Source organism: Lepeophtheirus salmonis, chromosome 12 (genome assembly GCF_016086655.4).
Source record: "Lepeophtheirus salmonis chromosome 12, UVic_Lsal_1.4, whole genome shotgun sequence".
Taxonomy (NCBI): domain Eukaryota; kingdom Metazoa; phylum Arthropoda; class Copepoda; order Siphonostomatoida; family Caligidae; genus Lepeophtheirus; species Lepeophtheirus salmonis.
This window is the reverse complement of record NC_052142.2, coordinates 7,999,258-8,011,680: the sequence shown is the minus strand read 5'-3', so window position 1 is coordinate 8,011,680 and position 12,423 is coordinate 7,999,258. Positions and strand designations below refer to the sequence as shown.

The window sequence follows — 12,423 nt, the reverse complement described above, 5'->3', positions numbered from 1 at the left end:
TGTATAAGTCTACTCTCTGTTGTAAATTAAATCTTCTGTTTGTCTGACTCCACTTGTAAGCTTGAGAGAATAACTGCACAAATTTAGTTAAAAAATGTCGATTTTTCTCACATTCTTTTACAAAATATATACGCATTGAACCACTTTACATCCTCGTATAATAAAGGGTGACTCTGCGCACTGTTGACCAATAGGAAGATTAGAGTTATTGAAAACATTGATTTTAATTTCTGAAAATTCAGGAAAATAAGATTGTAGGATCTTGATTCTTTACATTTCTCGACTGTCCGAATTTCCTTCCACTATATACATATACATTTGATGACATTTGGTTTTGATACTACGCAATCTTTTTGTATTATTTTTAATCTCATTTTAGTACAGATTGTCGGACTAACTAGTCAGTTCTGTTTTTACAAAGATATTTTTTATAGCACTGGACATGATATTCCTTCCAATGAAGCAGAATGACATCTGTTTAAGAACAGAAAATATATTTCGTAGTATTTAAACCCATTAAAATTGTCATTGTTGTATTTATTTTTGACATTTTGAAGAATTAAAATTGGTTGTTTCTGACTATGACTCTTCACAAACCTACTAATTTATTTCAAAGATCCCTTTAATATTTTTGAAAAAGAAAATTGAAATACAATTAATTTATGTGAATGAGTCTACCTTGAGTTATTTCATATATATATATATTCACGTAAATGTTTTTCGTTTTCCCCAAGACGTAATATTTAACAAAAAATCTATTTAGAAAATAAAATAACTTAATATTACAAATAAAAATAAAGGTGTGAATAGATAGATAAATAGGTAGAGGTGTATAAAATATGTCATAGAACTCGGAACCAGCTTTTTCCGTTTGGATATCTAAACAGGCTTTTTTATTTTCCAATGCAGTTGTGATCATTATTTAATTCTTGAAAACGAAATATAATAATTAAAAAGGAATAAGTTGTACGTGTGCTCATAAAAAGAGGAGTTTTCTCGGGAGTTCTAAGTGTAAGTCCTTGGTCTCGGAGTAAAATGAGGATCTATATTGGAATACTTACAGTTTGTATGTATTGCTATTTACAAAATGGGGTTTGTGTTCGTTTCCTTCCTCCAACGGCTGCTTGTAGCTTATTTAATAAAACTTCATGACAGCTAAGCTCCTCTGCTAGCAAACATTCTTCAAATGTTTAGGATTACCAAGTTCATTTTTGGTTTACATACCGACAGGTGCTTTATGTATCACTGTAAATAGATTCCCATATGATAAACAGAATTTAAAAAAAAAAGACATTCCATGAATGACCAATTTAATTTTGCGACTATTTTATGGGAAACACACCGGAGGAAAAGTGATGCACCTTTAAACGTGGAAAATTGGACATACAACAAAATATTTTTACATATTGTCAGAAAACAATGTATTTTAGAAGGATTCGGACAAAGATTTTTGTGAGTTTTGATTTGTAGGAAAAACAGTTGACTTTTCTTTTCGGACCCGTTGCAGGAGGCAGAAGGGTGGCTATCGGAAGTAATCTTTTGAGCCAATTAACAAATTAATTATGGTTTGTAAAATGGATGGACGAATAAAGCCTATAGATCTACTGAATAGTCGTTGTTTGTTTTACCTGCTAGCAACCAATTATTTTAACGAACAACTTTACTTTTTAATGTACATAACGATTATCAATTTTTTTAAAAATTGCTAATATTGTAGTGCTGCATAGAGAGAATGACTTATATCTACACATTAAACCCTTTATTATTTGTTATTATTCTCTTTTTTCTTCATAAGTATCTTTTATAATCAATAGTAACGTGAAGTTTGATGAATAAAGAGATATAAAAAATGTATGAAAGTGAAACATAAATTATTATCGGATCCAATACTACAGTAACACCTGCTAAAGGAAGTTAAAAACAAGAAGATCATCACAACGAGGAAGTGCGAATGCCTCTATGAATATTGCTGCTCTTTTACTAATTTTGATTTATTTTATTGATTAAAATGCAGTTTAGAGGGGATAGAAAATAAACATATACAAAACTTCTAAATCAATTATGTTGAAGAATATTTCTTTTACCTGTAACACATGAGCCACTTTCTCGGCTGATGAAAAGAAAATTAACGAAACTTGTACCTCGATGTGCATATTAATTTTTTAGTTCTAAAATGGACGGATTGTAATTATATGGAAGTCTCGAGGAGGAGGATTGTGCATTGAAATTCAATTGTGTCTGATTTTTTTTAAGCACATGATCTCTCAACAAACTTAACAATTTAATCACACAATGAAATACCTTTACAGTTTTTTGTATAAATCATGGATACCAGAGATACAGTCGATTTCCCCATGGATACCAGAGAAAGGGAGGATCAAGTTTTTAAAATTCACTTAATTTTTTTTACTATCCTAGTACATTCATGCGTATAATACGTATACTTCAAACATATAAGTCTATCATTTTTATAAAATACTTTTAAATTAAAACAGTTTAGATGTAGGAAGGTATTTCCTTAAGAACTATGCCATATAAGATCACCAAGAGTCACTATTATATTCTTAATTCCTATTTTAACTAATTTCCTAGACAAATATAAATGAAATAAAAAGCCAAATTTCTTTTGAATTTATTTATTTTGATACAACATGGAGCCAGTAAATAATTCAGAACATGTATGAACTTGGTTTATATCATTGCATATTAACAATATATTTCATATTTTTCTAGTACTACTTATACTACTTATAATAAAATAATGATTTATGCAAAATGCCAAGCAGACTTTAGATAGTATTGATTTTTATAACAATATATGTGGCAGTAACATTTAAAACAAAGATTTTTGAATTTATATGCATTTAAATAGAAATAAGTAAACAATAAGCTCCATAAAAAGCAACAGATTTCTTCCATCATTATTTACCAATTCCAGATTTTATTAAACTTAATTTACAAAACCTGTTGCGGTATAACTATATTAGGAAACCATTGAACTATAAACTGCTAGAAAAATGAGTGTCTCGTATGGTTGAAGCTTCTTCGATGAGTGATAAGAGTAAAAAAGTATTAAAAATGAAGAACCTTGAGCACCCATGCTTAATATCTATTAGATGAGCATGAACTATAATATCATGATTACGTAGTATAATTAAATTCATTGCTTAAGCCGACCCTTGAGAAAACAAGTTGATAAAGAAAAGTCTGATAATTAAGTGTTTTAGAGTTAATAAAATGATTAAAGCATGGCAAGAGACTGACAGATCTCTTCTTTTCCTCCTACACTTATTCTGAGGGGATTGATTTATTCATAAAAGACTCCCAACTTCATGATGATTATTCTATAAAGGTTCATGTTACTGAACGAGTGAGGAGCAAGAACATATTCAAGTTCAAATGTGCATTGTCTTGTCTGAATTTATACGTTTCTAAAACCAAAACGAGCCCTATTCTAGCCTTATTATCAGTTTAAAAAAACAACAACACTTTCTTAGTGAGGGAATCGTTTATCCCTCACATAAATGCCAAGTAGAACAGCTGATGGAGTGATGTTTAATTCATCGAAAGAAACTCTCAATTCACGATCGCAATTCGAGATAATTTGTGTCTTTTTAAGATTTATTGAGAGACCCAAGATATCTTTAAAATTATTAATGGTTTTGAACGAGGCTTGGATTGACTGTACAATTTCTTCTTCTAATCCTGTCAGAATCAAGGTAAGGTTATCAGCATAGAGTACCGACTTTAACAAGCAGTTTTTGATTTGCAGACATTTGATTGCGTTATTTAGCCTTATTTTATTCCACAAACCGTTAATGGCAAACAACAAACATTCTTCTTTAGAATATCTACGTATAATCTTTTATCCGATCAAACACTACGTATATATACTAAATATGAGTGTTTATGTCAACATATGTATTTTCTGAAAGAAGTAGACTCTACATTTATATAATGCTCCATAAATAAAGTAAAATGTCATCATACTGGTTGGTCCATTGAAATCTTAAAAATTACAAATTCAATATTTAAATAAGATTGAGCCATTGAAATTAATTCATATTTTGTTATATTAAAGCATAAACAATTATTTACAAAACAAAACAAACATAAACTCTTTAGTATTTGTACAAGTTGAGAAAATGACACTTATATGTGATTGACAAATTTTCATTCGTGCACTCCAAGCAGCTGGGCGTCTCCAGGACCGCAGTCTACACCGTCAGCAAGTTCAAAAAGTTGGAGAGGATGAAGGATCTTTTAAAACGCCAAACTAGATGGCTACGAGACTCTTTTGAATGAGCATTGAATTAGTATTTTGAATTTTTTTTTTTCTCTTTTTTAGACAATTTTTGCCCCCCACTGCTCTGATGCCAAACCCCTTGACTACATCTTTCGTTTGCATACCTTCAATATCCGTCATCCGAGGCCCTCAAATCAACTGACTGCAAGCACTGGAATGTCATGACAGAGAACTACATCTGGAATGGGTGCCAGGCATTCTGCCGCCGCCTGAAATGCCTACATTGCCGCTGAAGGAAGCTATATTAATTATTAATAGAGCTAAGGCACACATCTCTTTTCAGTATTGATTTTTCTATTGTTAATTAATAAATTATATCTTGTTGAAGTTTAAAATTCAAAGTATTCCGATTTTAATTTACCACTCGGTATAACAAAAAAAAAAAGCTAATATACAATTAAACTAGGAATATAACTTGTTTTTTACGTATTTTTTCTTTTTTGAAATTGGTCCGAGGTACAGAAGATAAGACAATTTGAAATGATGTGTGCATTACAGTTTTTGTTAAAATTGGAACAATAAAGGGCACCACAAGTCGGAACGCAATCCTTTGATATTTTAAATAAATTAATTCGGAGTTAGAAGAAAAATCTATGTATCAGAAGATATCAAATTCGGAGTTTTTGAGATGAAAATCTTTGGGCGATTTTATGTTGAATTAGCCATCTATATAAATGATTACACTTTTTTTTACATAATTATTTAGATTACATTAAAATAAGCATATTGTAAAAATTTATGAAAGAGTCTTGCTAAATAAGATTTTAAATTTAAATTCATGGCTAACTTTAGTAAAACAGCCCATTACAATATACTCTGAAACTAGATTGATTATTTCACTTTTTTAACATTACAAAGTGATTTAGTTTTAAAATCTTATTAAAAATAATTGCTAGTACAAATAAAATGATCTTTCTGAGATGAGTGATAAACTTTTGAAGAAAAACTGAATATATTTTAAAAAGATTATGTAAATGAAAATGTTATTTAATAACATTATAAGAATTTCACGCAAAATCTTATGTTGCATTATGAGAAGTATTTCAAATTAAAATTAAAAATCTTACTCTGGGTAAGAAGATCCTTTCCTATCACAAAACAAACTTGAACTCATATCACAAGGAATATCATCCATTATTCTTGCTCTTCGTTTTGATTCATAAAAACGATCGCATGACATATATTCATCAGTTGAAAAAGCGATGTTGAAATTACATATCTAAATTGAAATTTTTTTATATTATTCAAATGGATATATATTTAGTGTTTAAATAGAAAAATATTTATATTTAGGTATAATACATAATTTAATAAAATGTTTTATATCAAAGTAACATGATAAAATATAATTTGACATTATTTTTTATTTATTCCACCCTTTATCACATAGTTAAAAATTAATTTGAATAGGAAAAAAGATGATTAAAACAATTGAACAAGAAAACAAAACAAATATGAAAAAAATATATTATGCTTTTTTACTTTCTTATTTGGATAATATTGTGTCTTCATAAAAAAATTTCCTTTTATAACCTACAATTCTTCGACTCTCTTGAGAAAGTATTCTCCAGTAAGTTTCACGACTTACTACTTATAGGTATACATTATGATTTGTATTAAAAGGGGGGTGTTAATTACTTTTATTTAAAAATTAGGTACAAAATCCCCCTCGCCCTGACGTAAACTACGCTTATAATCAGTGATGTAAACCCGGTAATTTTTTTAGCTGCCCCTTTTTTTGGAATTGGTAATGTGAAAAATGAATTACTTTTTGTTTAAAAGTTGTCATTATTATTTAATTCATGATTAGTGACCATCCTTTCCTAAATAGATTCAATTATTTTCAAAGCCTAATTGAGCATTCGTGTATACTCATAAAAGACAGAGTATAACCCTAAGGATTTGTAACGGAGTTATAATTGTAAGTCCCTGTTAGACTCAGAGTAAAATTGGGGATTGGCATTAGAATAATTCTAGGAAATGTACTTGTTTATATTATTTTCTCCTTCCCCCTTTGTCACAGCTGATTGTAGCTGATGTAAATAAATGTCATGAGCATTATTTTTTCTCTCCTCCAAAATATTTTTCAAATTGTGAGGGTCTCCATATTGATTTTCCGGGTTTTTTTAAAATGCCTATTCAAAGAAAGGATTTTCATAACTATGTATGATCATATTCCTCAATTTATTAGCGGTGAAGTAATATGTTATATGGTATCTCACCACATCTCACATTTACCTCCTCCCTCCTCTTAGTTACGACTTTATGATTTTTTTTCAAAAATACAAAGCAAGTTTCTCCAAATCGACACCTTTATCTCTTCTCACTGGGGTCAAAAAATAAAATTTATATTTTTTCTTCTGAATCCAATATTTCTGAAACCTCTATGTCAGTCAGGAGTAACTTTTTGAAATAAAAAGATAAACCTTTTTTTTCCTAAAATATATTTTCAGAGCTTATTTTTTGTATGATTTAAAAAGTTGAGTTAACGTCCTATGGACTCAAAAGGGGTATTACATAAGATATTAATTTATATTAATCTAGGACCTTCCTTAAGTATTTGTGTCATTTCATGCTCAAGGCGGGTTTACTAAAGTTCTTACAGACTCATGTGTTACGCATAATTTCTCTTTTTTTTATTATTATTATTATCCGTCAGTCCATCTTTACCGCAATAGCTTCTTCTTTTTTTTGTGTACCTTTTGACAATCCCTCTCCTCTTTCAATTATTTTAAGTATTTTCTTATGCTTTGTTCTACTTCAAGAAAAACCAAAACATATAGATTTAAGACGAAAGACATTGTGTAGGTGACATTTAAACTGTTTCAACGATTTAATATTCGAATCAGTATGTTTTACTGATACAAACCATAACCAATTTATTTCTTACTCAAAAGCTGCCTCAAACCCATAAAAAGAGTAAAAATAATCAAAAAAAATTCTAAGACAAGATTTGTTACTAAAAAACAGTTTCGGTCTTGGTTTAGCTTTATTGGTCTTGGTTCCACTCTTCAGTCTCAGTTCTCTTTTTAAATAGACTCCGTTTTGGTAACATGCACTTAAAACAAGGGGTGTCGCTAGAAAGTTTGGACCTACGAAATTATACTTTATAGTAACAGGGCCACAGCTGCCTTATAGGGGCCTTAAGGGGAGGCTAGGAGACAAAGGAAGATGGATAATTGAGGAATATTTACAGTCTACGCATACATAATACACAGATTTCATATAAAGTGCACCTCAACTAAAAACTACTGTTAATGTAGGGGGCCTTAGCATAGTAAAGTTGGGAAACCCTGACTTAAGAATTATTATAGCTATCATATTATAGGCTCCTAACTAGCTAAGTAACGGACCTGGATCCAAAATCTAGAACTGACGCCGATAAGTAACTTTCTCGGTTTTAGTTCAAGTGGTTCCAGAACTGGAAAAGCGAGAACTGCTATACAGATAAGGAGACAAACATGGTGTTATAATTTAGGTGTTTCTAAATACATAAAAAATAGAAACGAGGATTAATGTAACTGCATTTAATTGCCTTGTAATGATACGGTTCGAAATTTTGATTAAATCATACTTATTCGAACATTAAACCGTTACAATTTCGATTGTACGTCGTCTCTTCTAATAATTTCTACAAATTTTTCTTATTTTTCTTTTTTTGCTTGAAAGAAGAAAAATCATGAAGAAGTACATGAAATTATTGAAAAGGGAGAGGTTTTGTGAATAGGCCCTCAAAAATATGAATGATTATTGCCGTAAAGATGAAGTAAACAGAATAATAACAAAAAACAAGAGTTTATTTATTCGAACAGAACCACAAAATATACAGATCTTCGAGGTGTAATTCTTTCGATAAAATTGGCTATCAAAGTTCTTAAATCAATTAAATAACTGTTTTAAATTCTTATTTATATGTCGCTTTTTATTTTAATTTTAATCTGTTTATTATGTTTTTATATGTTGGCTATTTTGATCTTTATAATATAGTTTTAGGGGTATATCGGTAAAATGAACTGTGATGTTATTGATATCACAATTAATGAAATAAAGAATGCCTTATGGCGAAGAAAAAAAAATACAAAAAATATTTTTCGAGGGTATAAAAAATCCTAGATGTTTAGAAATTAAACAAGTATATTGTAATATAATTACTATGAACCCCACCAGAAACTCCCTATTAAATAGTGGAACATATCGATTTCCCTTTAATAATTTACACCCATGCCCGTGGCACTTAAAGATGAGGATTTTACCTTCATGTGCTTATGTATCTGTGGTACTGGGCCTTTAGGACACTTAGTATATGCTTTTAAAGTAGAGACACATTTTTATTATACATCTTCTTTTATTAACTACTTCACTTCCTCTGGTCTCTCTTCCGATCAGGGTGCCACCTACGATGTCTAAACATGGTTACTACACTTCCTCCTTTTCAAGAAACAAAAATAAGCAACAATAATTCTGATTAACTCAACGCAGGTTTTAGACGGTTCATATGGATAATTTCTGGAAATACTTTTATTTCCACTTAGAACGTTGAGTTGTCTCTAGCCAAAACGGTATACAGGCCTAAATAAAATTTTGTATTTCCAATTCTATCATCTCTAACCCAAATTCTCTTATATTTACATATTTCCTTCGAAGTCCAAACTTTGCTGTGCTTGTGATGATTAGTTTCAGGATACGGTATAGCTCGAATAATTTCTCAAACTTAATCTGGTGTTGAATATATACGAGATTTTCAAATGGTTTCTCTAGGAATTCGTACATTATCTACATATACCATTTCTGCTGGGTTAAAATCACTATCGATCATTTCCTCTGTAACAATCATAATGGAAGATTTCTATCCCATTTAACATCGTTTGCTCTAATTAATTCCTTTAGTTTTCTATGCCTTCTCTCCAGTTATCCATTAGCTTGTGGTCTGTAGGACTGAGTAGTTTTGTGTTTGATCCCAAAATGTTTGATAAAATTAGACCATGTTAGTAAATTAAAATATTTATTACTGCTTGCCATACATACATAAAATAAAATTGTACAAATCTAAGGCAACAAACACGACCACGAAAATGGGGTATTTGTGCTACTACAGCAGATTTTAAAACATAGTTTACATTAAAATTTTGTACAATAATATTTTTTTATTTTTTTACATTTCATAAATTTTAAAATACGAATGTCTTCGTTTTCTACATTCATTATTTGATGTCTCTCGTAATGTAGAGCGGAGCAACTATTGATAAGATGGTCTGCAAAATTCGAATTCTTTAATATATACATTACACGTTCAGCTTGTGTCTTTTCACTTGCTTAGGTGGGTAGAAAAGGCCCATGTCCAGTGTAGGCTTGTACAATAAGTATAAATTTGTCTCTTCCGAGCTTGATACACTTCGACCTCGGCATATTAAGCATAGTATGTGTATGTTTCATACCTTGATCTTTTTTATATCGGTCACACCAAAATTGAAAGAAGAAGTCATGAATTACCTGCTTTATGTAGCTTGGAGGCGTCCCAATTGTAAACTAGTTTTGGCTCTTAGTACCCTTCTTCGCAAGATGGTCTGCAAATATATTTCCTGTAATATCAGAATGCCCTTTACACCATTCTACATATATGTTTTTCTTACTCATTCCTTTGATGATGGTTTTTTAACATTTTAAAACGTATTTACTAGTATTAAGTGGATTAAAGATTGTAGCAATTGCTGATTGGGAGTCTGGTCTGATTATTACATTGTTCAGTGTTTTTGGTACTTGAGAAGAGCTTCTACAACTTGTGTTATGGCGAAAATCTTTGCTTGAAACACAGAAGCCTAAGTTTCACATAAGTTTTATCACTATGGATCCGATGCCCACGATGTTTTGGAAGATTACCTATTCCATCCCAGGTATAACGTAAGAAATGCTTCGTTCTATATCTAGATTTCGTTGCCTGTTCCTTAACGTATATGATCAGAGTAGAAATACCCAAAAGTACCTCCATTCTTGCGATTGGTGACGATCGAAATGTATGAGTCATTCGAAAGAGTGCTTTCCTTTGAATGGTGTTTACTATTTTCTTTGCAATTTTCTTTGTAGTGATTGCATGTCCCCATACTAGACACCCATAGTAGATAACAGGTCTGATCATAGCTTCATACTAGCAGAGAACCTTGTATGAGGTCAATTCCCATTTTGTCCTATGCCCTTGCCTTGGCCATATTTCATATCCGTGAAAACATAGAAACTTTATTTTTCAAATGCCATTCAAAAATGCCAAAAGTTCCATCTTGGGGTTTAATTGTTTTGTTCAAATTTTTACACTACAATTGTTTTCTTGTGTAATAAGAAGGATTTTGAAAGTACTACTCGCCTGACTACAGTCACAATAATGAAATACCATTGGTATGCCCAAAATAAAGTCAAAGGAATCAATTAGATAAAAAAATACAAAGTAATGAAGAACTCATAAATTCAAAACTTAAATTTTGAAGAACATTTTTTATCTTCAATTATATTATTACTCGTCCAATCAATACTCAAACTACCGTGAAATGATTTTGCTATATTTTAACTAATGTCTTCAATAAAAGAACTTATAATAAGCTCTTATAGAAAAAAATGTGTAATTATCTGTAAGTAATTTATTTGTGTGAAGATGTTATCTATTATCGACTGATATCTGCAAATATCGTCAACCCCAGACTCGTTATTCTCAATTGAACAATCCTCATTTTAATTGTGATCTCATTTGATGGCATGATATTTTTTACTTCCATTGCAAAATTTATACTATCATGATAATTAAATATATATGCTCTACTAATTATGGAGTCTATGAAGCTTAAAAAATAAGAGTTATTGGTATTATTGCGATATTCTAGAATTTTTACAATCTATGGTGTCTTTTTTATTTCTCATCGCCACTTCTACATGTCAAAATCAAGAGATTTCTTGGAATTTTTCATATTCAATAAATAGATATGTTATGAAGATATCATCATTGTTAAAACTCAGCTCCTCTTGAGCAACAATTTCAATTTATAGTTTCCTCACTATTATTTCGATTGTATGTTAATTTTAATTTTTGATCAGTTGATTATTATAACTTATTTATTATTATTGGACAGTTGCTACATATATATGTATACACTAAAAAATCCAATGATTGTCTAACCCTATGTAGAAACTTATTCGAGCAATGGTGATGGATAAAATCATGACATAATTAAATGATAAATTATATAATATAATATCAAAACTTCCTATTAGGTATTTAGGTACGATTAATTATAATTGAACAAGGGACATCACTATAGAGTGAAAATACAAAGTAAAATTTTTAAACTATTATGATAATTCACTCCTTAAGCGATTTCTTCAATGTCCAAGAAGAAAAATGCCGGAAGAGACTGAGAGAAATGATTTGCATGCTACGACTTCCGTACAATGTATGCCTGAAAGGAATTATACAGTCATGATTTATGATAAATACAAGAAATAGACGTAGTTCCTTACGTAATCGTATATGATCTCCTAAAGGATCATCCTTCAATCAACAGAACAATTCCAAGTCCCTTCCCCTTGATTCTCCAAAAGAGACAAAATCACAACTTCCTCCACATAGTCAGACCTTCCATCTACTTTCAAGATTTTCCAAAGACCTACTTGTCCAAAGACTCAGAAGAGTCGAGATCCCTTTCTTCTTATTGTAACAATATATAATTGTTCGTTGTTTCGTTCTTTCCATATTAATCAAAGTTTGCGATGTATCAACTTCAACTTTCCTCTACACTGTCTATAATTTCGAGATAGAAAGAGAATATATGACGTGTTGAAATATCGTAAACAATACCCGTTCCTCTGTTTATGGCAGAGATTCATTTTCTCCCAAAAATTCACATAACAGACAGCCGATGTTAAAAATGGTCAAAACTCCATACGTATCACTCCAACCTTCTCCTCACACTCTACTAAAATACCATACCTGGCTATGAATAATATATATATAGATATTTCAAAATTTAGGCTATTGTAGTAGTCTATATTGGTAATTCCATCATTGATATAACAATATTAAATTTATATAAATAAAGCCAAGTATGTCTGTCTGTTTGTCCAACGTTTATTAGAAT

The 12,423-nt window shown here is 30.3% G+C and overlaps 2 protein-coding genes across 6 annotated transcripts in view; both read right to left on the bottom strand.

The window, feature by feature from the left end:
• The window catches only part of LOC121126924 (uncharacterized), a 113,348-nt gene that overhangs the window by 87,017 nt on the left and 13,908 nt on the right, over nucleotides 1-12,423 (bottom strand). For 4 of the 5 annotated variants that reach the window (XM_071891977.1, XM_071891978.1, XM_071891980.1 and 1 more), the window contains one exon: nucleotides 5,374-5,525. The exons of the other annotated variant lie outside the window; for it this stretch is intronic. In XM_071891977.1, coding sequence (XP_071748078.1) covers nucleotides 5,374-5,525 — 152 coding nt within the window. The remainder of the gene's footprint in view (nucleotides 1-5,373; nucleotides 5,526-12,423) is intronic. 5 annotated transcript variants of the gene reach the window in all.
• Nucleotides 11,384-12,423, bottom strand: part of LOC121126923 (sodium/mannose cotransporter SLC5A10) — a 72,949-nt gene continuing 71,909 nt past the window's right edge. Inside the window, exons 9-11 of the transcript XR_011782440.1 lie at nucleotides 12,144-12,279; nucleotides 11,807-12,086; nucleotides 11,384-11,745 (exon numbers count right to left, since the gene is read on the bottom strand). The gene's annotated coding sequence lies outside the window, so the exon portion shown is untranslated. The remainder of the gene's footprint in view (nucleotides 11,746-11,806; nucleotides 12,087-12,143; nucleotides 12,280-12,423) is intronic.